The 24,442-nt window shown below is 41.5% G+C and overlaps 2 protein-coding genes across 6 annotated transcripts in view; both read right to left on the reverse strand.

The window, feature by feature from the left end:
* LOC125726509 (zinc finger CCHC domain-containing protein 3-like) overlaps positions 1-24,442 on the reverse strand; it is a 421,979-nt gene that overhangs the window by 396,081 nt on the left and 1,456 nt on the right. For 3 of the 5 annotated variants that reach the window (XM_049002913.1, XM_049002912.1, XM_049002914.1), the window contains exon 3: positions 24,066-24,378. The exons of 1 other annotated variant lie outside the window; for it this stretch is intronic. The gene's annotated coding sequence lies outside the window, so the exon portion shown is untranslated. The remainder of the gene's footprint in view (positions 1-24,065; positions 24,379-24,442) is intronic. One more of the 5 variants, XM_049002931.1, reaches the window with a different exon arrangement.
* Positions 17,388-22,825, reverse strand: LOC125726529 (uncharacterized). The gene is made up of 4 exons (XM_049002944.1): positions 22,478-22,825; positions 21,702-22,234; positions 17,874-18,064; positions 17,388-17,701 (listed from the first exon to the last, which is right to left on the reverse strand). Exons 1-4 carry the CDS (start codon positions 22,808-22,810, stop codon positions 17,388-17,390), a joined length of 1,371 nt encoding a protein of 456 aa, XP_048858901.1. The 5' UTR covers positions 22,811-22,825.

Consider the following 24,442-nt stretch of genomic DNA (forward strand, 5'->3'; position numbering starts at 1 on the left):
TCCTACGGTCTGAGCATTCGGTCAATCCAAGTACAGAGAGTGGTAATGTGGACAATGCTGCTTGCATTTCCGGCCCAGCAAAGCCTGCTGCTGCTCCACAGCTATATATATTCAGCACTGACCTTTTTCCATTCAGTGGTTGTTAAAATAACTTTGTGTAGCCTAGTAATGGTGTAGTGCAATATTCTTTGGTTTGTAATATAAGGGATTAAATAATATCTTCCAAGTGACATACAGGCCCTCCACATTTTCAGTGAAAAGAGACCAGACAGCATGAAAGCTCTTCCTACATTTGCCTCTGCTGTATCTCAGATTTTCAATAGGTAACATAGAAAACACATCTTTAATCTATTGTCTGAAGGCAGGGGGTCTGGAGGACTTCCACTGCGTGAGAGTTGTTCTTCCACCCAGCAGAGAGGAGAAGGCTGTGGCTCTGGCCTGTGAGGCGGTGTATTGTTTTTCTGCGGGGAGATGTGAGCATCGGGTGAGACTCGACTCAAATGCAGCCGCTTTGAGACAGACGTGGACTTTAAGGAAACACAGACTACACATGGAACAACAATGACTGAGCTGGGGAACGCAGTGAGGGCAGACATATTTATACACAGCACACTAATCAGCGACAAAACAGGTGTACAGGGTTAGGATGGAGAACTATAATGGGATACAGGAGAATTAGGAGGGTTACAAAGGGCCAGCAGCGACCCCTGCTGGCATGAGTGGGAGGAGACATGAAAAAATAAGAGATTACAGGACATGACAGGAGCACCAAGCACAGCAACAGTGGGGTCATGCTCAATTATCACACCACATATATGAGAAAACATTATGAAAAACTGTTCCTAAAAATTGTTCAAACATCAGCATGACCGAAACATACGACTGGTTGTATCTAGGCTACACTGGCACTGACAGCAGAGTGTAACAAATTACCAGCTACGACATATATCTGATGATTCAGAAGAAAGACAAGTTGAAGAAACAAAGTGGTTAATTGACTATTGTATAATAATCAAATCACTTCATAATCATGTAATACATAATATGTCACGATGGGAAGAGGGACAATCCAAGGGCAGCCTTGTGGGTTTTATTGCTGAACCAAAAGACATGAATAGAACCCAAGAGGAGGAGGAGAGCACAAATAGGAGGGAGGGAGGAAGGAATAAGCAGGAGGAGTCGGGGAGAACCTACTAACACGGGGAGCAGAGAGGGGTCCTCCTCCTTTTTGGGTGAAACTAATTGCTTGTGACATGGTAAGAGGCAACTTCTTTCTTGAGAGAATTTCTTTAAAGGGCAAGACAACCAAAGCTGTTAATCCAACAGGAAAAAATAGCCTTTGTAGAATTCTATGTGAAGACCCTCTGGGCCAGGCGCCCTGCCGCTCTGCATTGTTTTATTTGCATGTACAACTTTGTACTCCATAATTTTAATATTTTATCACGAAGCCTGAAGAGCAATATGAACTATATCATGCTTTAAGTAAATTGTCTCATCCATTATTAGATTTAAACACTGTCATAATCCACAGCAAACTGTACTTACAGCCTTCATCCTGCTCTTCAGTCTCTGAGGTGCTGCATCTAAATGGGGACTCATCAAAAAGCCAAGTGGAGCTGTCATGAATGAAGGCCTTGTTCAAGCTTCCCCTGCCTGACAACAGGTTAGTCTCTCATTTGACTAAAGTATATTTAACTTCTACAGAACTTTGCAGGCTCATCTAGGATGGAGAATTTCTGCTGCTGAGCGCCTTAGAAAAGATTCTCAGAGGGAGATACGAGTCCTAGGTGCCTGCTGGGTACATATTCAAGACAGAGTTAGGACCGACTCCAAAAATTCTGCACTGTCTCCCAGATTGGGGGAAAAATTTGTATTTTACTGAAAATTTCATTTCTAATAGATGGAATCTGATTTACCTTAGACTTGGTCAGGAGTCATGTGGATAAATTTCAGAACAACAGACGGCCTGTGGGCTGGGGGGGACAGGCAGGTTGGCAGGTGGGGGCACGCGGAATGCTCCTGGGGGTGTGGTGGGTGTGCTTATATGATTTACAGGAGCCGAGGCTAAGAGAGGCACTAAACTGCACAAACATCCTCATATACGAAGTTTTACATGAAAAGGGGCCATGGGCTTGTTGGCGCTATAATTCTTAGCACTCTGACTTGCTCTCTGGGGCTTTGGGTTTTTGAGACAATATGAGAAGGGCAGGTGCCCTTTGGCGTGGAATGTCTCCCATTCCTGTTATTCCTTCTTCCTCTTTTTGTTTTCTTCAATTGCCAACAAGAGAAATTAATATGACAATGCCAAAGCATCTGTAATTGCAACAATTTTCTGGAAGAAGGGGTGTGTTTTTTGACATAAATGCAGGGGTGCCAATATTTTTGGCCATGACTGTAATAGTTATTTGTGATTTGTAATCATTATTTAATTTTATCGATCCATCTACGTACCTACGCTAAAAAATGTACAGTTGGATGTAATTAATTTTAAGAGAAATGGTTACATGAAATTACTATCCAAAAATATTTTATTTTGTAATTCAAATTTTTCTTGTTTTTCAAACCAAAAAGTTACAGCACTTCAGCCATTCACATTTATAACACAATATGACCAATCACTAGTTCAACCTCCCAGCCATTTATCCTTCAAAAACATGGCCCTAGAAACGTTCCCACATTTTCATCATATCTTTTTTCCCATTTAGTCTGTCCAACATTTTTTCATATGAAGCTGCCTTAATCATCTCATCGGTCCATTTCTATATATTAGGGATTATTCAGGATTTCAAATGCCTTAATATTACGCTCATGGCAGTTATGAGTCCCACCATCACAGCCTTAAACTGTTTATTATTCACCTTTGGCAATTCCACTCTATCTCCTAGCAGACAGAGTCGGGTTTGCGGGGTAAAGTAAAGCCTAGCCATTTGTCTAGGAGATCAAGAACTCTACCCCAAAATGGATATACCTGAGAGCACTGCCACAGCATGTGTAAATAAGCCTTCTAAAATTCCAACACTGATCAGTATTAATTAGTCCAGTTCTATTTAGTCTAACTAGTGTCCAGTACTATCTGTGTATAATTTTATACTGAATAAATTTACCTTTTACATCCCTATATTTCCCCACTCTAGAAAGTATTCTTGACCATTCATCTTCTCTATTTTAACACTCGTGACTCAATGCCTCAGTTGCAAAAACTTCCAAAAACTCCCTCCTCCTTCTACATCATACTTACTCTTTACATCTGATTATGACATAAACATCCCATTTCCGAATAAATCCCAAAGAGTTTTCACCCCTTTGGGTTGCCATTGTTTCCATACTTTTTCCTATTTGTATTTCAGGATTGTGCCAAATTGAGGAATATGGCTGCATGTAATGTGATACTTTAAGCTTCTTATGTATTTTGATCCATACATTCCTCAAAAAAGATATTATCGGGTTTGTGTTTCTTATATTGTCCCCCCATTGTCACAGAATGTGCAGAGGTTGAAATAGTGAAGCCAAATCGCTCTCGATAGCTATCCAGTCCACATCAGAATTCACATTCTTCCAGTGATAGTAGAGTTTGGCTATTTCAAATGACATGCTATATAATCTAACATCTGGCAATCCTAGACCTCCCTTGTCTCTGGGCAAAGTAATTTTAATCCTAGGTTTTTTCTTTCCCAACAAAAATCTTTTACTATACTCTCGTACTGCTTAAATATCCTTTGCGGAATATTAAATGGAAGCATCATAGAGAGATAATTAACTTGAGGCACCACAACCATTTTAGTAACATTAACTTTCCCCCCAAAAGGATAATTTCAATGCTTTCCATTTGTCCATATTAAGTTTAATTTTGTTCAATGAGGGTTAAAAATTCAGAATTATTATTTTGTCAATATATAAACTCAACAGATTTAAATTTCATGTTTATAGTTCAATTTTATGTTATATAAACAAAATAATTTTTAATACAGAGCATTTTTTTATTAATTCAACAGCACCCATGTTCAATCCACTTAAGTTTGGAAGGTGTATTGGAAGGTAACGCAGATATTTCTTAAGTGGGCATCCAGAGATATCGTCCCCCCCTCCAAGCACCCCTTTTCTCCACTAGTTGTGTATGGAGCTCAACAGGAGGAATGGAGAGGTAGAGAAAGGGGTTAGTCTCACACATAATGTAATGCAAAATAAAGAGTAAATACAAGTGCCATGAAGCAGAATTGAGCTCCAGCAGGCCTCGACTTACAGTAAAGGAATTGTAAGGCAGACATGCTAACAAAACAGCTTTACATTCCCAATTCCAAACCATTAATGGGCAACCTTAGAGTGACGACGGCTAAAAAGAACCTTAGCTATAAGCAGGAATGAAACATTGTGAAAAGCCAAGACTCCACATGAACATGTTCTCCCCCTGCAGAGTCAGATCACGCATTTGAAGTGTTCCCAAGTGTTTGTGTGTTTTAGGTTCCTGTTAGTGAGGGGTCCTTTGCCGTTCTGTAATGCAACAGTGCTAACCACTGCACCGCTCCTGAAAATCATGAACCATTTTAAATGTTGAAGTATTTTTGAATTTTTGAATTATTAAATCAAAACATCCACTGTGTCTCTGCAACTTAAGCTGAGTCAGTGTAAGTGTGTGGCTCAGTAGCTCAAGTATTTGGGCTTGTAATCCAAAGTTTGCTGGTTTAAATCCAGCTTCAGATGGATAACTGTATGTTTATGGGCCATTGAGTTATGAAAAATAATCAATGTAGTGAATCACTATATTCTCAAATTACTTGTTGTACTTTTACGAACAACACCGTTTATTAAAGAAACAAATTTGCATTGGCAGAATGAAGAATTAAAAATGAAAATAAACTATCATTTAAGAAACTGTGGAAAACTGAATTTACAATATTTGTAAATTGAAGGAAAAGTCCATTAACGTAACGGAAAATGTGCTGGTAATTTTCTGCCAGTACATTTTCCATTTTTTGGTGGATTTTTTTTTTTACAGTGTATGACATGCTTGAATTCACTGAGCTCAAGTGTATGTGAAAATTAATATATTTACATCTAGTATATTTCATGGCTTCACTGTATTTCCCTCTGCAATGATCAGTTTCATCTAACTGCTGATGTTAAAGGCAGAGCTGAAATTTAGTTTAGTCATGACCTCAAAAATTAATTGAGTAGGTATTCTGTACAACCAGACAGAACTGCTGGTTGGGCTGGTCATCACCTGCATTTTCTAAGTGAGGTCTAAATGTAAAGTTTCAAATTGCACAATATATATATTAATCTGTTTCTAATGTTTTGACAAAATATTTTTTATGTGTTTGCATCTTATATTTTGTATAATGGGCTTGTACATTTGATTCTTCCTTGATTTCGGTGTAATGAAGTGTAACTAGTGAAAAAGAGAGAAGCTTTTGGGAAGCATTATTGAACTTATTGTCCAGAGTCACTTGGGTGACAATTAAGGTCAATATAAATCACCCATTACCCACTGTAATCCTTTGTATTCCCCCGCACACTCTGTTAACAAAATAAGAGGGTTGAAGTCAAATCAGGTTAAAAATGTAAATTTGATCCTCCGCCTATCGCGGAAGATGCGTTCCAGACCCATCAGCGATAGGTGAAAATCCACGATACAGAAAGACCATATAAATTATTTTTTAAGTTTAAGCCTTAAAATACCCCTCCCACATGCTTTAAACACATGTAAACTTATTGAAACAACACATATATCTGTTTGTCGGGCTAAGGATATGAGTAACATAATAATAATAATAATAATAATAATAATAATAAAAATAAAATAATAATATGTAATATATATATACACACACACACAACTTTCTCTCTAGATATGTAATGGAATATATAAAAATAAAAACATATATGGCTCTTACACATTCTTTTCATCCTTCTTCATGCAGCGTACTGTTGATTCATTCAAGCCATAATGGCGAACACCGTCCGCATAACGCTTTCCTTCCCGAAGCACATCCAGAAGTTTTACCTTCTCCTGAATAGTCAACGTCTTCCATCGTAGGGCTCAGAACAAAACGAAAACAATCGGACCACAAACAATGTACGGGACACACAGAGAATTGTGAGGCGTCGGAGGAAAATCCGCGATATAGTGGGGGAATCGCTGTAATGTGAAATCTGCCAATCAGGGTTTTCAGCACCATGGACAGAAACCTGTCGTTTATAGGGACCTATTATGCCCATTTTCACTGTTCATAATTGGATTTTTATCTTCTGCTAGAATAGATTCACCCTTTTAATAGGTGATATCCTAGAATCCAATATATTATTGCAGGGCTATTTTCATTTGATGTTAACCAAATGTGATATATTTATTTTTACTTTTGATATCTTGTCCTTTTCCCCTTATCTGATAAGAGCCGCTGTCCGCTGAGACAACCTGTTGTGTTTTTACTGCTCATAGAAAAGTGGGTGGTGCGGACTTTGTGTATTACAACACACTCTGAGACAGTCACTGATTGGTGGGCTCTGAGGGGGCGGTGTGACCTGAAAATCATCCATCAATCAACCCAGGATTGGGGCCCAGCCCATCGCAGAGCACACTCACACACCATTCACTCACACATGCTCTCCTACGGGAAATTTAGCAAGTCCAATTAGCCTCAGCATGTCTTTGGAATGTGGGGGGAAACCGAAGTACCCAGAGGAAACCCCACGACGACATGGGGAGAACATGCAAACTCCACACACATGTGACCCATGCGGAGACTCGAACCTGGAACCCAGAGGTGTGAGGCAACAGTGCTAACCACTGTACCGCTCCTGAAAATCATGAACTATTTGAAGTATTGAATTATGAAGTATTTTTGAAATCTTTATGAAATTTTTATATTTATTAAATCAAAACATTGGGCAGTATACATGTTATAGCTACTTATTAATGAATAAGCAATATAATAAGATTCAATTTTGCTTTCACTACTTAAAGCGCCAGAACAACGTATTTGAAAAATTCAACAGCAATATCTCTTACCAGAAATCAGGAACAGGTTAAGAAAATCCACAGACTTCGTCGCGAGCAGTTTAATATACGAACTATTTCCTTCTACCCGACTCCACACACCAATAATATCACTGCGCAGCAGATATCGCCAGGGAGCTCGCGCTTGTGTCTAATGCGCAGTGATACGAGTAGTGTACTTCGATAGAAGCCCGACATTTCTACGGCTGATATTTCCAAACCTGAACAACTCCCAGCAGAACTTTGATGAATAGATAGCATTAAGCCCCCTCTAAAATATCTTTTAATAGTTTTTTTGTGAACCTCCCATTTAAACGAAGTACATCGTGGTGCTCATGAATTTGAAAGCCTAGATGCCTCATCTCGCTTTTCCACAACGTGTCAGCAGCGCCACCATCTTGGAGCAATAATTAGACATAAACAAGCAACATGTCAGGGTGTAGATGGAAAGATCTTTTAGCCATAACTTCTTTACTAATTAACGCATTTATATCTTACAATTATGTAGAACAAATAAACAAGCCCACCACTACTGCCCCCCCCCCCCCAATTTATGTAGTACTGCTCACAGTATTCTCAACAAAAACTAATCATGCTAGTATCTCGTCAGTGTCACAGGCTAGTAAACATGTTATGTATCTTATTTGACCGTACTGCAAATTTGTTTACCTGTGAAATGTGGTTCCCTGTTTTCTAGTTTTAACATTCCTCATGTTGTTGCAATTTTGAAAATAGTCGGTTCACTAAGTCATCTCTATGAATCCTCTATTTCACAATTACCGTGCCAATATGGCGTATCACCCAACGAGGCAGCCAAGCTTTCAAATCTATGGCGGTGCTGCCTACGCTACTACCCGTCACATGACACAGGAGCTACCGAATACCCGCCAATCGGGAGCCGGCTAGATCAACCACGCCCACCCATCACATAGAGAAGAGTGAGGCGAAAGAAGCGAATCAGTTTAAAAATGTCACCATTAATGCGGTTTTTAGTAGTCTGGAGATATTTTACTTTAAGCAAGGCACAAAATAAAGTTGTAGTATTTGTAATAAAATTTGAAGATTAGCCATCCCCAAGAAGCTGACAGGAAAGCCAGGTACAGGTTTAGTCCTCCTTAATCAGCTTGTCGGTTACTAAATGTCGGCAAATAAGCTTGCCTTTTTCTGTGATTTTTTTTTCAGTTTAATTGACACTTAACGAAGTAATCTGAGACCTGAGATATAACATTAGCAACGATGGTCATTTTTTACAATCATGGATTTTAACATTGAGGACGTGTGTCACATGTCATTTCCACATAGAGGGAGTTTAATTGTTTTTATCTGTGTCTGTGTATCAACATATGTCTATTTAGTTATGTCACTGAAATGTATGATTAGTATTGACATTTCCGTAGACTACTATGTTTTAATAAAACTGTATGATCCTTTGGGAGTTGGGCAATAGAACGGAATTGTAAAGTATCAATAAGAAACACTATTAATGAAGTAGCCGCCATAACCTTTTGCTTTGTATGAAGTGTGCATACAAAACACAAATAATGCAGTTGTACTGTTATGTATATAATTTAAAAGGTATACTTGCCAGCAAAAGATTGAGTTAATAAAATTAAATGAAAAGTATTAAGACCCCTTGTCATTCATAGTATTATATATTTCTTTATATATTAATTTTACAAAGACTTTTTTTCTCTCATATATTTAAGTTTTTGAAGTTGATAATCTGGAAAACTGCTGCTTGGGATCAACTATCCATTCTTGACTCTTGGAATAGGAATTGAAGTCGAATAAAACAGCCTTACAGCACCCTCTTGTGACATACAGTAATATGGAAAACAGAACAATTACTAACTGAACGCAACATCCCCCCTTTACTTATGTATTCGTCTTCCTGCGGCAGCACTGTATTCTATAAAAGACACGCCTTACCTGTAACATTTCTTCCTATAAGGTCATTACACCCCATACAAAAAATAATGTAAGTTCAACAAAAAACATTGTGCTTGTGCCTTCCTGTAAGTGCACAACCTTTTCACTATGAACTGCCTGTTTTGCTTCCAACAGAAATCATTTACAATTAGAAATGTTCCATTCACTGAGGACCACAGTAAGAGGATCTATGAACAACTGTTATATATTTTATACTGAATCGATCTTTTCCTTTAAGGTATCTCTTTCTAACCAGAAAATCACGCTCAGAACATGCATTTCATTTCTTTGTTTAATTCTGTGAAGTTCCATAGTACTTGAGCCGATGATGGTTTGTGTGCCCTGGCTGCACAGCTTCCAGTTCCTTAGGCCATTCCAAGCTCAACTGTTCTTTCAGGACCAGTCTTTGGCAGGGCTGGAAATTTGGGAAGTCCACTGGGTACTGAGGCCAAATGGGCAGCATGCCATGCTTTCCCGTCAGCCAAGATGGGTCTCGATGGGTGCAGAGAATTTCTGATGCCCTTTTTGCACATGCGCTGGTTTCCACAGCCGCACTCTGTGCCCTTCTCTGAATGAGGGAGTGCGAGCTCCCTGTCTTGCATCACAGTACTGTTTCACGCGAGATTGGCAAAGAGACACCCAGCAATGCACTTTATTATCATGTCACTTAATTATCACTAATGCCCCTTCAGTATCAGGCCAAGTACAAACACTACACAAGCAGAGTATTCTGTGGGGAAAAATTAATGTCCTCAACTGCTGAGAGCAGCGTGCTGGTGATGCTCTGTGCTCATTACATCTGTGAGCTCATTACTCTCAGTAGTGCTTTTCAATGCTGTATTGAGCAGTTGCCAGGATGTTATGCTGCCTCTGAGGATAACTGTTTGTTTAGAAGTAGAATAATTCAGAATAATTCAGAAGATGGATACAGATTTTCTCTTATTAAACAAGACACTGGCTCACTCATGATTGTCCAATAAGAGGTAAGGAGCATTCCTATTGAACAATCATGACTTCTAGCTTAAGTTAACTCAACTAACTGAGAAATCCTGCTTAGTGGAAGACCTCCCTGGTCAGAAGAGAACAACTACAACAACCAAGAGTCACTACCTGGCTTCTGGTTATTGTGCATTAGCTCACAGCTCAGACTGGGAGTCATTTCATAATGAATCGACTCCTCAAGTCCAAGCCTTGCAGTGGACTGCAAAGCATCCAGGGACACTGCGCAGCACGTTAAAGGACAGCTCTTATGTAGTGACCACTAAACGTAAAAGTGGAAAAATAAATCATTTAAAAAATTTTAAATGAATAGTTAAGGAAGATGTAGCATTTGATTATGTCCATGTATTTTATAATCTATTCAGTACAGGATCATAGGGGAGTCACAATAGGACATACTGTAAGGAAGTGGAATATTCTGCCAAGAAGGTCAGTGCATCATAGGACTCACTGACAGACACACCTGTACAGGCACAAGGAAACAAGCAGCAGAACATGCATATTACATGCAGAGCCAACAAGCCTGTAGGACCTAAGAACAAACTTAGATTTGGGTTTAAAGTGTTCTATCTGGGATTTTCTTGCTGTTGGTACTACAGCCAGACACACAACAGTCTGTAGTCATGATCCTCGTTCCCCAGTAAAATACTATTATTTTCTTTCATGCGTACTTTGACAAAGACATCAGCTTAATACAATGCACAAGGCTCACAAGTTGAAACTTCAAGAATAGGCACAGACCATGACATCACCTTAAAACTATCTTGGAAGGTGATGAAACTGTAACCTGGCTGTCTTCATCGCCTGATTTAATCCCCATCGTTAACTATGGGGCCTTAATGTAGCATAAGATTAACCACGATCACAAACATTACACTTCTCAGAGCGGTGTCTAGGAGGTTGTCCTAGTTGCTTGTGTGTGTGTGTGTGTGTGTGTGTGTGTGTGCGTGTGTGAACTGATACCAGGCTCATGATGGTCATTGACAAGAAAGGGCATTAAACTTGGCAAAAGGGACCGCAAAGAATGGCAGATTGTTATTCTTTATATAAATTCAATAACTAACTAAGTCTTCTTTTATTATTGCTTCTCTTAATAGAAAAGAGAGAAAAATCCATCAGTTTCTTTTGTTTTCGTTTGTAACTAATTTTCTCTAAAAAAGAATTTACTTTTAGCAAGACAAAACTTCTGAATTAATTTTCTCAGTCTGTCAGTTTGCACGCACACACACACACACACGCACAAACACACACACACACACACACACACACACACACACACACACACACACACACAGTCAAATGCATTCATAAATGTATATATATAGTCAGGAGTGGTACTTTCACCACGATATGTCACCCATGTGCACTGTCTTCAAGTAGTAAACCAGTTTTCAATACAATGGTTAAAAAGGCTGTTACGATCCTCAGTCTAGGGTTGAGGACCGCCAGAAAGGTAAAGGGAAAGGAGAGGGGAAAACGAGACAACCACGGTATGGGAAAAGGGAACACGGGACACAAAGGCATCTATTTTTGTATTTTTTTATGTTTATTCACAAAGACTTTCACACACAATAGGGCAACAGACTTCGGGAGTGACACCGCCAAAACAATAAACAAAACACCACTAACGAACACGTCCCAAACTAAGCTAACTCTAAACGAAAAGAAAATGACACAGACTAATCCTAACTCCCTAACCAAAACACAGAATAAGCTACACGTACGCTAAACAAAAACAGCCGTCACTCCCTACGCACTTAACAGAAACCAACATACAGAACACCAAAGCCGAAACACAGTATCCGAGGGGCGAAGCAAGAGAGCAGTCAGGAGGAAGGCAAGAGATCACAAACCAGAAAGCAGTCAAAACCAAAGGCAAAGGTACAGAGGGATAAGGCAAGAGACGAAAATCAGAAAACCAAAACTGTCATACACGATCAATCAAAAGAACACAAGCAAATCAATAACGCAACAACCAACTGTGAGCAGAGCTGCCGCTACTCTCCCGCCACGGCCTTTTAAATCATAAATGCGGAAGTAGCGTATAGCTCGGGGCGTGGCCAGGTCCGGGAGGCGGAGACGAAGGCAGCCGGACAACGATCAGGACAATCCCCCCCCAAACCTTACAGCACGTAACAAGGCTCAAACCTTCAGTGCCTCGTTGTGCCATCTCTACCAGTGTTTTTTTCAACAGGGAAAATACAACTTGTATGCTGGCCTTAGAAGCACAACTTAAAAGAATAGCTGCCATGCTTCTGTCTAGCATGGCAGAGGGAGTAAAATGGTATGGGACTGCTTTGGTGCTGGTAAGGTGGGTGATTTACACAGAGTACAAGGTGCAATGAACCAGCAAGGTTACCGCTCTGTTTTACAACTCATGCCACCCCCTGTGGTCAGCACTCCTATCAAGCAGCAAGGCTGATTCAAAGCACACTGGTGAAAGATGAGGAATCCAGTGAACTGTCCTGCTTGACTGGCCTACAGAATCATCACATCTCCAGCCTATCAAGCTCATGTGAGACCAGCTTCACCGTGAGGTCAGAGAAAATACCAAGCCAGTCCCACCTCTGGGAATAGCAGGATTGACATTTTCCCTAATATTGTCATAAACGGACAGCTCTCATGGCAAAGGACTGCAAAGCTGTAATTGCTGCAAATATAGTTTTCATACAGTTTGATTAATTGAAAATGAAGATGAAACTTATTGCAATATTTATTATATCACAAAGCAGAAGGCAGCAGGGAAAAGTAAAAAAAGAATCACCCCAGATGGGACTTAAAACCACGATATCCAGCTCAGAAAGTCAGGGCCGTGGGCGTTTGGCCAGTGGGGCAACCGGCAGACCTGAGCTTATGACCGGGACACTTGACTCACAATGGAATCTCAGCAAATTATAAACAAGCCTGCAAAAGTGACATGAATGGATCTGTGTAATCTATGGTAAAATGCATGTTGGGGCCGAGACATTAACACTCACAGTCCAGGAGAAGATGACATCCATCACTGGATCTCAGTCAAATGCGCTCATCGAGTTTCCGCTATGCCTTTGGCATTTAATGTTTGTACTTAGCTATAGAGTGGCAGGAACACAAATGAATGGGAAGTTTAAAAAAAAAATGCATTACAGCAATACGTCACACATGACTATGTAAGGGAATAGATGAAACCCTGCATACATCACTATACCTGAGCAATCCAGTACAAAGTGCACTGACATGATTCATATGATTTCTGGTTTGTTTGGAAAATTTAGGTCCACCATAAGCTATGTGTTTTATTTATGATGCACATTGATGACACTATTTGGCTGACACAATATCAGACTGAACATATTTTATAATTTTAAAGGTTTAAATACAATTCTGGGTGTTGGACATCCTGTTAGCCTTAGAAATCTATAATGCTCCCCCTCAAGAGAGAGTAAACGACTGCAGGGCATTACAAAGGTCCAGAATGGATTTTTCATTTACAGATGTCTTCTTTGCCTCTCGTGACCAGTATCTCACTCCGGACCAGTGGTGGATCTCGTACTCAGGCACAGAGAATGGGTCCTTCCGCCCCGTAGATCTCCTCATCTCCTCAGCCACAGATTCCCTCCAAGCTGATGGGGTAACTATGGTTGGCAGAAGTGGGGTTTGCTGTTCACTGTCATCCGCTTGACGTTGATGGACCACTTGCTGAGGCTGAGGATGGTGGTCTTTACGTATCCTCACTGTTAGGCCTCTGCACACCCATTTCTTTTGCTGACCTGTTGCACAGAAACATTTCATAGTAAACTGTAACATAACTACAGCAATTATTTCAATGTTGTTCAGTCAGTGAGAATCATTTACATAGTAGGGAGCAGATAAGCAAGAAGGGAGGTGGTGCTGCAGAATATGTAAAAGAAAACTTGCAGGCAAGGGAGCTCACTGATAAAAATATAGCTAGAGAAGCTACAGCGCCCTCCACAATTATTGGCAGCCCTTGTAAATATTTGTGAAAAGGGTTAGAAAAAATGTACATTTTCTGAAGTAGCTTCATCTCACACTGAAAAAGTTAGAAAAATAATGCAGTCATTGGTATAGAGTGTAAAGAGGAAGGGGCTGAGGACACACCCTTGAGGGGGTCCAGTGTTGTTGATCACAGTTGCTGATTTGGCTGTGCCTATCCTTACAATCTGTGGTCTATTGCTGAGGAAATTATGGACCCAACGGATGAGAGATGGGGATATGTTCAATTGAAGAAGCTTCTTGATCATCTGGTGGCGTTGAATGATAATAAAAGCGGAACTGGAGTTAATGAAGAGGACAGTAGCGAAGGTGCCTGGAGATTCAAGGTGTTGGAGAAGGGAGTGGAGGAGACATACTACAGTACCCTCTGTTCTGCTCTTCACCCAGGAGGCAAACTGGTATGAGTCCAGCTGCGGTCTGACAGCTGGCTGGATGATATGGAGTATAATTTTCTTTAGGCATTTCATTATTATCGATGTGAGTGCTGCTGGCCGGTAATGATTTAGCTCAGAGGTTTCTTAGCACCCGGGACGATGGTAGAAGTTTTCCAAATTGTAGGAATGATCACCAATCTATATGAGTTTCAGAAGATGGAATGAAGGATGGGAGCTTGTTCTGTGGCGAATAGCTTGAAAACTTTAGCTGGTACACGATCAGGCCCGGCGGCCTGGCCAGCTTTGCATCTGCTTAGCTGCTGCCTCACGTCCTCTACAGTAAAGGGAGGGTTTGTAGGATTGTCAGAGGGAAGGCCATTGAGCAGCTCCTCACAGACAGCAGAGTACTCCTGGTTATCGAACATCGTATAGAAGGAGTTTAAGGAGTCAGCAAAAGTTGTAAGATCAGTGCCTATGGGAAGAAGGTCATGGTAGGGTATTTGACCAGTGAGTAACCAAAAGGCCTGTTTGGTGTTCATTGTACTGAACTCCTGATCCAGCCAACCCTTATATTTGAGTTTGGCATTGATTATCTCATTCTTTACTTGTCTACTGAGTGACTGGACAGAAGACCAGTCCTTGTATAGAAATGCTTTGTGTTTTTCCTTCAAGCTGTGCTTAACATGGGAAGTGATATTGGGTTTGTAGGTAGGATATCTCCAGACAGTTCTGGTGGGAATAGTGGAATAAATACAAAACTTGATGTAGTCTGTAATTACAGAAACTTTATGGTTCTGATCACCCTGGAAAATGTCCCAATCTGTACATGCAAGTGAACCTTATAGTCGTTCAATTGCCTCCTCCGACCAGAGGGTGGCCAGGTGCACATGCGGTTTAATGTGCTTCAGTTCTGGTTTGCAGTGAGGTAGCAGGAAGACAACATTGTGGTCAGAGTGGCCAAGTGGAGGATGTACACGCGCGATGAAGGCGTCAGAGATGTTACTGTAACATAAGTCCAGAGTATTAAGCTTCCTAGTGGGAATATCCACATACTGATAAAAAGATGGCAAAACAGCGTTGAGATTATAGTTGTTAAAATCACTCGCAGTAACTCCGGGGCGTCGGGATATCTTGCCGTCATGGAGCTGGCGTCCTCACACACTAGCTCCGCCGCTGCCTTGGTGTTGGTGCTTGGTGGAATGTAGACACAGCTAATTACTACAGTAGGGAATTCCCACGGAAGGTAGAAGGGGCGTACAGATAGAATCAGCATCTCTGTCAGGTGTACAAACAATGCAGTGTACTTTAATATTCGTGTACCACCGCTCGTTGACAAAGATGCAGACCCTACCACCCCACTTCTTACCTGACTGAGACGTCCTGTCAGTCCGCCAGATCATAAAATTGGAGAGAATAACCTGATTTGATTGGAGAGAATAACCTGAGTCTGAGATGGTGTCATCAAGCCAGGTTTCAGTCAGGGCAATAACATAGGTGATACCGCTCCACCCGACACTTGGCATGCAATAAGTCCATTTTATTCTGGAGTGAACATACATTGGCCAGTATGATGGGCAGTAGCGGTGGTCTGAAGGGTCTCCTCCTCAGCTTGGAGCGTACACCTCCTCGCCTACCTCTTTTACTCAGGCGAAACTCCGGAGGAAGAGCAACTGCCGGCCTTGAGGTGATAGACGACCGCAGTTGGAGAAGCTCCCCTCTACTGTAGTGTATCCGCTCACTCTTCCGGGTGGAGTCATGAGGGGATTGTGCTGGATCCATCGGGTTGCCCCAGGAAGGCACGCTGCTCGGCTCCTGGGGCGCTCATCCCTGGCACTGGTGCTCCTGGCCACCACTGTAGGAAGTCGTTGTATAGGAAGTGGTTGTAGTCTTCCACTGATCCCAGGGAGGTTCAGGTCAGGGGACTGAGATGACCATGGCAGAAGCTTCATCCTATAGTCAGCTAACTATTTTTGTGTTGATTTGGACATGTGCTTAGGATCATGGTCCTGTTGGAAGATCCAGTGACGGCCCAGTTTTAGTTCCTAGTGTCAGTATTGTGTATGAATAAAATACAAAAAAATATCCCTTTGTCCACTGGTGTTCCCTTCTTGCCCTCACCCTGTTTGTCCCTTTATCCCATTCCCCTTTCCCGTGAATACTGTTACACTCCAACCCTAGACAGGATATCAAAACAGCATCTTACCTATAGTTTTAAAAGAGATGAGGGATATTATTTGTCGACCTTTAATAATTTCATAAATCTGTTTCTGTTTTTGTGGTACCTTCTGATTGGAAGCATGCTAATATAACACCCATATTGAAAAGAATAGAAGTAATCCATCAAACTATAGGCTTCTGGAAAAGTAATGGAAGCTATAATCTAAGACAAAATGGTAGACTACCCTTGGTGTGTATGTTAATGCTGCCATGTCCCACTCTCACAAATGTGGGGAAGCAATTAAAAAGGCCAATAGGATATTGGGTTACATCTCTAGCTGTGTGTAGTTTAGGTCAAGGGAGGTGATATTTAGATTATATAATTCCTTGGTAAGAGCCCACCTAGAATTTTGTGTGCAGGTTTGGTCACCTTACCGTTAAAACCATAACTGCTGATTTGAACTATTTGTGTGTTTTAAATGCACAATAGCGTTAAATTCATAAATCCAGCTTACCTTAAAAAGGACATTGCTGCCTTTGAAAGGGTTCAACGTAGGGCTACAAGAATGATTCCTGGTCTTAGAGGAATGTCTTATGAGGAGAGGTTAGCTGAGCTGAATCTATTCAGCCTTGAGCAAAGGAGACTAAGGAGGGACATGATCCAGGTATGTAAGATTCTAATAGGATTATTTTTTTCCATTACTGCAATTTGTCACACATGATTATATAACAGAATAGATGAAACCCTGCCTACATCGAACTTTCTCCCAGGGATTCACTATCCCAGTGCAATTCAATACAGTCAGTATCTACTGAGATGCTTGATATATTTTCTTTTTCATTGCATTATTGATGGACATAGAGGACAGAATTTGGCTGAGACAGCATTAGCTTGAAATTTTTATTACATAATAAATATAAATTCTTAAAATTCATAATTTTCACGACAGTGAAAAAGCCATCAGGCCATTGCAGAAGCCCAGGATGATATTTTCATCAATGACTGTCTTTGCTGGCTGTCGCGACCAGTATTTTTCTCTGGGCCAGTGGTGGGTCTCATATCCAGGCACGGAGAATGGGTCCTTATGCCTTTTTGACTCCCTGTGTTCCTGAGTAACAGGTTCCCTCCAAGATGACAGGTTAGACAGAACTGGGGCTTCTTCCTCCCTGTCATTTACGTTCTGCGCCGCTTGTTGAGGCTGAGGCTGCACACTGAGATGAATTTGCATCCTCAAAACCAGTTTCTTTTGCTGGCCTGTTGCACAGAAACATTTCTCTTTATTGTACATTGTAATATAATTTCAGCAACTATTCTGCTGTTATTCAATCAGTGAGAATCATTTTCATAGTGCCGACCAATTTTTTAAACTCCAATTATGATCAGACTGTCTCCAATTCATGTTAAAAAAAAGCTCTGAAATACATACGTTTGAATACGGGCTGCTGGTGATGTTCCACCCCAACATCCACGTCTCCAGTGCTGGTGCCAGCCTGGATAGAGGGAGGTGTTGTGGGTGAAGACTTTTCATCTCCCCAATCTATCACCTCATCCCACTTATCCCAGGCTGCCCAGTACTTGTCATCAGTCCAATCCACTGCTTTCTCCATTCTCCTAGTGCTGAGAGGAGAAAAAGGTATCGGTCAGACAGGTTGCACTACAGCACACCAGACAACAGTAAAAACCTCTTAAAGAGCAAATAAATAAGCTGGTTCAATCTAATAATTGTACTTAATAACAAAACAGTACTATCACCTAAGTTTTATCAATGTAGATGCCCAGAAAGTTTTACTGTCACGTATATATGCACTTGTTATAGTGGCAGTACACATATGAACAATAATGCTAATATACTCACTGCAGCTACAGGAAATACAAATACAGAGCATATGGCATACCGAGCATTCTCCTGTATGGTATTAATTCTCGTGGCGCCCCCCCTCCCCCGGTCAATAAAATGTATCACTTGGCAAAAGTTATCCACTTAATACGAACCAGTGTTAATTTTGACAAATTTTTATTTAGTTTTAGTCCTAGTCTTCTGACTAAAATGTAATTTAGTTTCAGTGATAATTTGGTCATCTAAAATATTTCAGTTTTGGTCAACTATATTTCATAAGATTACAGTTGAGTAAAACCAGTTGATTTAGTCGACTAAAATGAAAAGTTCAAAGAATAATGTTTAAAGTTTCCCTTCGATTTCTGAAAGTCATTATGTTCACCAAAATGAAATTAAACCAATGTTAAGGAACGGTGTTAAGGTCTGACTGTGCAGTGCACAGTGACAAAGATTTCACTCTTATTTGAAACATAAACATGTTCATTCACCTGGAAACTAAAATCAGTAATGCCATTAGTGCAAAAATAAAGAAAAAGTGCACAGGCTATAGTGCCACCTGGCCTGCTCTCTCTGAATATTAAAATAAAAATATTAAAATAAATATTTGCAATATTTTTATTTGCTATTGTTCGCTGTTAAATGTTTCACCTGAAATTCTCAAATATGTTTAAAGAAAAAGACCAATAAGGGATTTATACCCATTATCAAGAAAAAAAATCCAAACATAGAAAACATACCTCTCAACGGCTATCAGAAGCAGGAATTGCAACCATTCCATTTGAACATTTTCAACATCAAAATAATTACCCCAAGGCAACAATTTTATGAGTATATAGAGCCAAAAAACCTCTCTTTCAGGTGATTTCATGTTCGTTGAAGTTTCCGCTTTTTAACAACTGTATAAAGTAATGTTATATGTTATATAAATCAGTTGAAACAAAAAAAAAAACGTACGTTTTCATGGTTGCCAGATCTTAAGCATCTAGCATGATACGCTTTCAGAGTCGCGCAGGACATATTACGGAAATCTTACTACATTATTCCATTATACACCTAAAATTGCGTCCAATTTACACGGTTAAATACAAAAGCAGACTATTTTCAAGGTACGAACTGTTACATATGTGTGCTGACAACTCGAACTGAAAATCTCACTCCAGCCAGCTAGCCGAAGTTGGCAACCCCGCGTTTTATTTGAAAAGAAAAGTAAAATACGCTGTTCTCGTCAGAAACTGCTTGTCATTCCGTTTGCGTTGTTACTCCGACAAATATAAAGCTAATATAAGAAGAACATGTCACGTTTTATACATGTTTCGAAATAATAAGACCGCCCATATCCTACTCTAATTGCGATTGAAGTGATAAGTTCGTATGTATTTATATTAAAACGAGACTTAAATTTAATTACCGGTGTGGAATTACAGTATAGAAACCAATACTTAAATCCATGAACAGTAAAATATATGACATAAAAACGATTGTATTAAGGTTTTACGGTTTAAGTTAAGCACTTTATTTTATCTAATTTTGAAATGCAGTCCTGTATACTTTTAAAACTTTTGTCATTTTAAACCTAGTAAATGAGAGAACATTATAAAACATATCGGCACTCATACACGTATGTTCAGCTCTATGTCACGTAACAATAAATATTGTCAAAAAGTCTTTGAATTGTACTGAATTAATTTGATAGTTAGATTTTGATTACATGCAATGTTGATACAACTAATAGGATACTTAATATGTCACACTAAAGAGTTAGACATTATGATCTTCCAGACCTTCGCTTCAAGAAATTCTCCAAATGGACCTCTTTAACTTTTAGCTGAATACCCCTGCCTTATGCGAACTACATTAGTTCTGATTGTATGTCGTCTCTGGCAAACATTTTCCTCTCTTTTTTATTTGTTGACGAAAGTGTTAATACGCTTCGTCATAGTCTTAGGTCTCGCAAAATCATTTTTATTTAGATATCGTCTCGTTTTAGTCTAAAAATAAATGTCGTTGACGATAACGATGATTATGGATGAAAATCTAACTGATTTTATTTCGAGAGAAATCGCCAAAAAAGTTAAAAACTGGTTTTTCTTTGCCACTCCCCAAGTACCAAAATTTATAAGTAACAGTGTAGCAGTGCATTGTGGAAGACCACCTTGCCCTCTTGTTCAGCAAATTGTCATTAGCAGTCAATGTTAGCCGGTTGATCAGTGTTAACCCAGGAACGCCCTGCCCCCGTCCCCATCACTGCGCTAATTCTTTTGTGGGGGACCCGCCCCCACCCCCCTGCAAAATGTATTTTGGGGGACTCAAAAATCAAGTGCCAACATTTAATCCTAGTTCAGAACTGTATAGAAGTCTACCACTTACCTAGCCATCTTGATCAAGAATGAGCTCCACTGGTGATAGGTCAAAGTTATATAATACTTGAAAATTCTAGAACTTCTATGACAAGATACGCACATAGCAACATGAATTCAGCCAATCAGCGCCCTTGAGTGAGATGCTGTCGTGGTTTTTTCTCCTTCCCCGCCAAATCAGAAGTCAGAGGTCCGCTTGTGCAGTATCCAGAATTCAGTCTTTATTGCAACAATAAAGTTACAACCAAGGCTGGACACGTAAAAGTGTGTCCAGTACTGTTTTACACCAATTTTTATAAGTTCTTATCATTTAACAATATCTTGTCACTTAAGCATCATCATTCCTTCAGCCATTCACAATAATTGTTTTTTCCCTTAATCCACACCCCTAGGTGACAAGTTTGTCCATCATTTCTTTTACCGTTTGGTCTCTCGGCTGAACATAATGGTGGCGCGAGCAGCTCCACTTGGTTTTTTAAAAATGCTCAGCCGTGAACTTCGGGTGAACTCAGGCGAATCCCTTCCTTCAGTAGTAAACCTAGGCAGTTTCAGCCTTTTACACATTGTCTGACTAAAAGATTGATAATATATTTATCCTTTAACATTGTGATAAAATATACGTTAATAAAAGAATATTCATAGATTCAGGACTAACATAAAGTAGATAACAGAATCTCAGACTAACAAAAGGTGCAAATACATACTCAGTTGATTATATTGTAATCAACACAAAGCAATGTTTATATTGTAATGATTACATCATGGATATTTGACACACTTTTTAATAATATCATAATACTTGTATTCTACGTTATATAGTGCTAAATAATATTCCATATATTTCCCCCTTTGGGACTCCGAGGAGTCCCACACACAATCCTGTCCATCCAGCCTAGGAGGGAGGGCAAAAACCCTATGACCCAGGGAAATTCCACTCCCAGCCCGCCACAGGCACGGCCCCCCTTTGGGGTCCATGGCAGGCATGGCTCACAAACTACTAACACTGAGAATCAACCAACAGCAGCACAGGGGGTACATCAGGAAAGGGAGGGCCTCTAACATCGGGGAGGGGGGACACTGTCGGCCTTGGTCCCCGGCCGCCACTGCTGGCGAGGTGGCCGCCGGAGGGCTGGATGCGTCGGGTTGCGCCTCCCTTCTGCTCTTCTTCCTCCCCCGGGGGGATGCACCGCTCTTCTTTCGCCTGCTGCTGACGCCTGGAGCCAGGGCGAGCTGCTCCACCTTGTTCGGAGACCCCTCCTGCATTGGTGTCGCACTCGAAGGGGCCTCCTCCACCTCGACCAGGGCTTCTCCTCCTGCCCCCGTCGCCGGCTGTTCCTGCCCAGTCGTGGGGGCTAGAGCTCCCCCACCATTCTCCGTGCCGACTGCTCTGTTATCCGACAGAGCGTCGGCATATGTAGTCTTTTTCTGTGGGCAGGAACGAGCCAGATGGTCCTCGCCGTTACAGTGATTGCAGCGACGGGGGCCCTTGCAGTCCCTGGCCATGTGCCCCGACTCCAGGCAGTTGCGGCAGCGCAGGTTGGCGCATCCCTCCAGGGTGTGTCCAAAGCTGTGGCACTGCCGGCAGAAGGGAGGCTGTCCAGAATAAAAAAGGTATGCCTTATTGCCCTGTAGAGTAAAATAGGCTGGGGGGTGGCTAAAACCGCCTGCCCCATTAGCGTCCGGGCGCAGGCGGGCCTGGAACTGGCGTCGGCCAGTCCAGATCCCCAGCTCATCCCGGATGTCCCTGTGGCCAGGAAGGAGGTCCACATACTTTTTTAAAAACTGGGTGACGGCCTCGGCAGTAATGTGTGGGTTAAAACAATGGACGGTTATTACCCGCTTGTCGGGCCACCACAGCGGCTCGATGTTATAACGTCCGAGGAGAGGGTGCTGGGCCCCCTCCTTGCTCTGCTCCAGGACCTTGCTGCAGCTGTCATCGGTGGACAAAGTGACCTCAAAGAATTGGAAGGGGCCATTCCGCTGTACGCAAAGAATACGAAGGCCCAGTGCTTTGAAGGCCACCTCCCGGATGAAGGCCAGCCGGTCGGGGAAGGTGCCCACCTCCCCCTCAGCCCTCCAGCAGAACCGGGCGGTATTCCGCAGGCCACCGCCTGCTACCAGCCACGGCCCGCTGAAGGGCTTCCTCGATGGTCCGCCGGCCGTTGCCATCCGGGAAGGTCCACCGACGTCGCCAATGGAGCAGAGTCCTTCCGCCGCCGTGGTCCCGACGTCCGCCGTCCGCCAATCCGGGATGAGTCGAGCAGAGCTAAACTATAAAAGCAGCTAAAAATAAAAATCAGTTTGCCCAGCAGGGTGGCGGACAAGCCACCAGCCACTGCGGGATCCCCAGCCTACTAAAAACAGAAATAAAAGCAGGGATAAAAGGCTAAAAAGGAAGGCACGGGTCGCCCCGTGGCAGCGGCGGTCAAGCCACCTGCTGGTCACGCCTTAGGTTCACCGTGCCTTCCTCTAAAAAACCCGACGCAGTCTGAAAAAAAGCAGTAAAAAGTCAGTAAAATCCACTTGATCTTAGCCAAAAGGCCGAGAAGCGATACCCGCAGACTGCACCCTGCCGATTTTTAAATAATATTATGCTTGTACTACTTACATTAACACAAAATCACAATCTAAAAGGCTGAAACACCATGCAAATCAATGCCAACCCAGTACAATAAGAATTTTAAGGATAACATTTAACAAATAGAACTACCTGCAGAACTATTACCCTTAAAACAGGCAAAAGAGCAATTCCACCAGCAAATACAATTATACACCATTAAAATCCAATTACATGGCCAATAAAACAATTAAAATGTTACCTTATATGCATGCCAATAAAAAGTTAAGACAAAAAGAAAAAGTTCAAAAAGGAACATACCCGCAGACTTCCGACCTCTGCACAAGGGTCGGGCTAAAACACTGTCATACACCTTCCTAAAACACATAAAAGCAGTAACCTTAGGAACAAAATAGGTCAATCACAGAATAAACAGCACAACAGATAAAATAAAATGTTAATAATGTTAATACTGATGAATATGTGCTAACAGTGATCAACATCAAAAAAGTGCTCAGTAAATTCTGTACATGCCATTAAATAAAATCCAAACCAAATAAAACACAAGCACAGAAAAACAAAGCACACTTACATAAAACCCGAGGTGTCCTTTGTGTGCTTCAGGAAAGTGCATCATGTCAACCCTGTAGGATGGATTGTCACCACCTAGACGTACTGGGGCAGCCTAGGATCAAGGCAGTTAGATGGATGTCAGCTTACCTCTAGGGGTAGGTCGTTTAGGTGGATGGCAGCTTATTTCTGTGATCAGGGTGTTTGGGCAAATGTCAGCTTGCCTCTGAGATCAGAGTGTTTAGGTGGAAGCGAGGTTACCTCAGGGGTCAGGGGGCTGGGTCAAAGGCAGCCTACCTCTGGGGTTAGGGCATTTGGGTGGATGTGAGCTTACCTGAGGGGTCTGCGTGTTTGGGTAGACCGCAGCTTGCCTCTGGGATCAGGGTATTTGGGTAAATGTCAGCTTACCCCAGAGAACAAGGCGGTTAGATGATAGGTAGTTTACCTCTGGGATCAGCATGGTTGGGTGAATGGCAGATTACTTCTGGGAACAATGTGTTTGCGTGGATGGCAGCCTACATCTGGGATCAGGGTGTTTGGGCGGACAGTGCTTTGCCTCTGTGATCAGGGTGTTTCGGTAGACAGCAGCTTACCACTGGGATCAAGGAGCCTGAGTGGATGAAAACATACCTCTTATCAGAGTGTTTGGGTTTATGTCATCATAACGCTGGAGT

This window comes from Brienomyrus brachyistius, unplaced genomic scaffold (genome assembly GCF_023856365.1).
Source record: "Brienomyrus brachyistius isolate T26 unplaced genomic scaffold, BBRACH_0.4 scaffold73, whole genome shotgun sequence".
In the NCBI taxonomy this organism is placed as follows: domain Eukaryota; kingdom Metazoa; phylum Chordata; class Actinopteri; order Osteoglossiformes; family Mormyridae; genus Brienomyrus; species Brienomyrus brachyistius.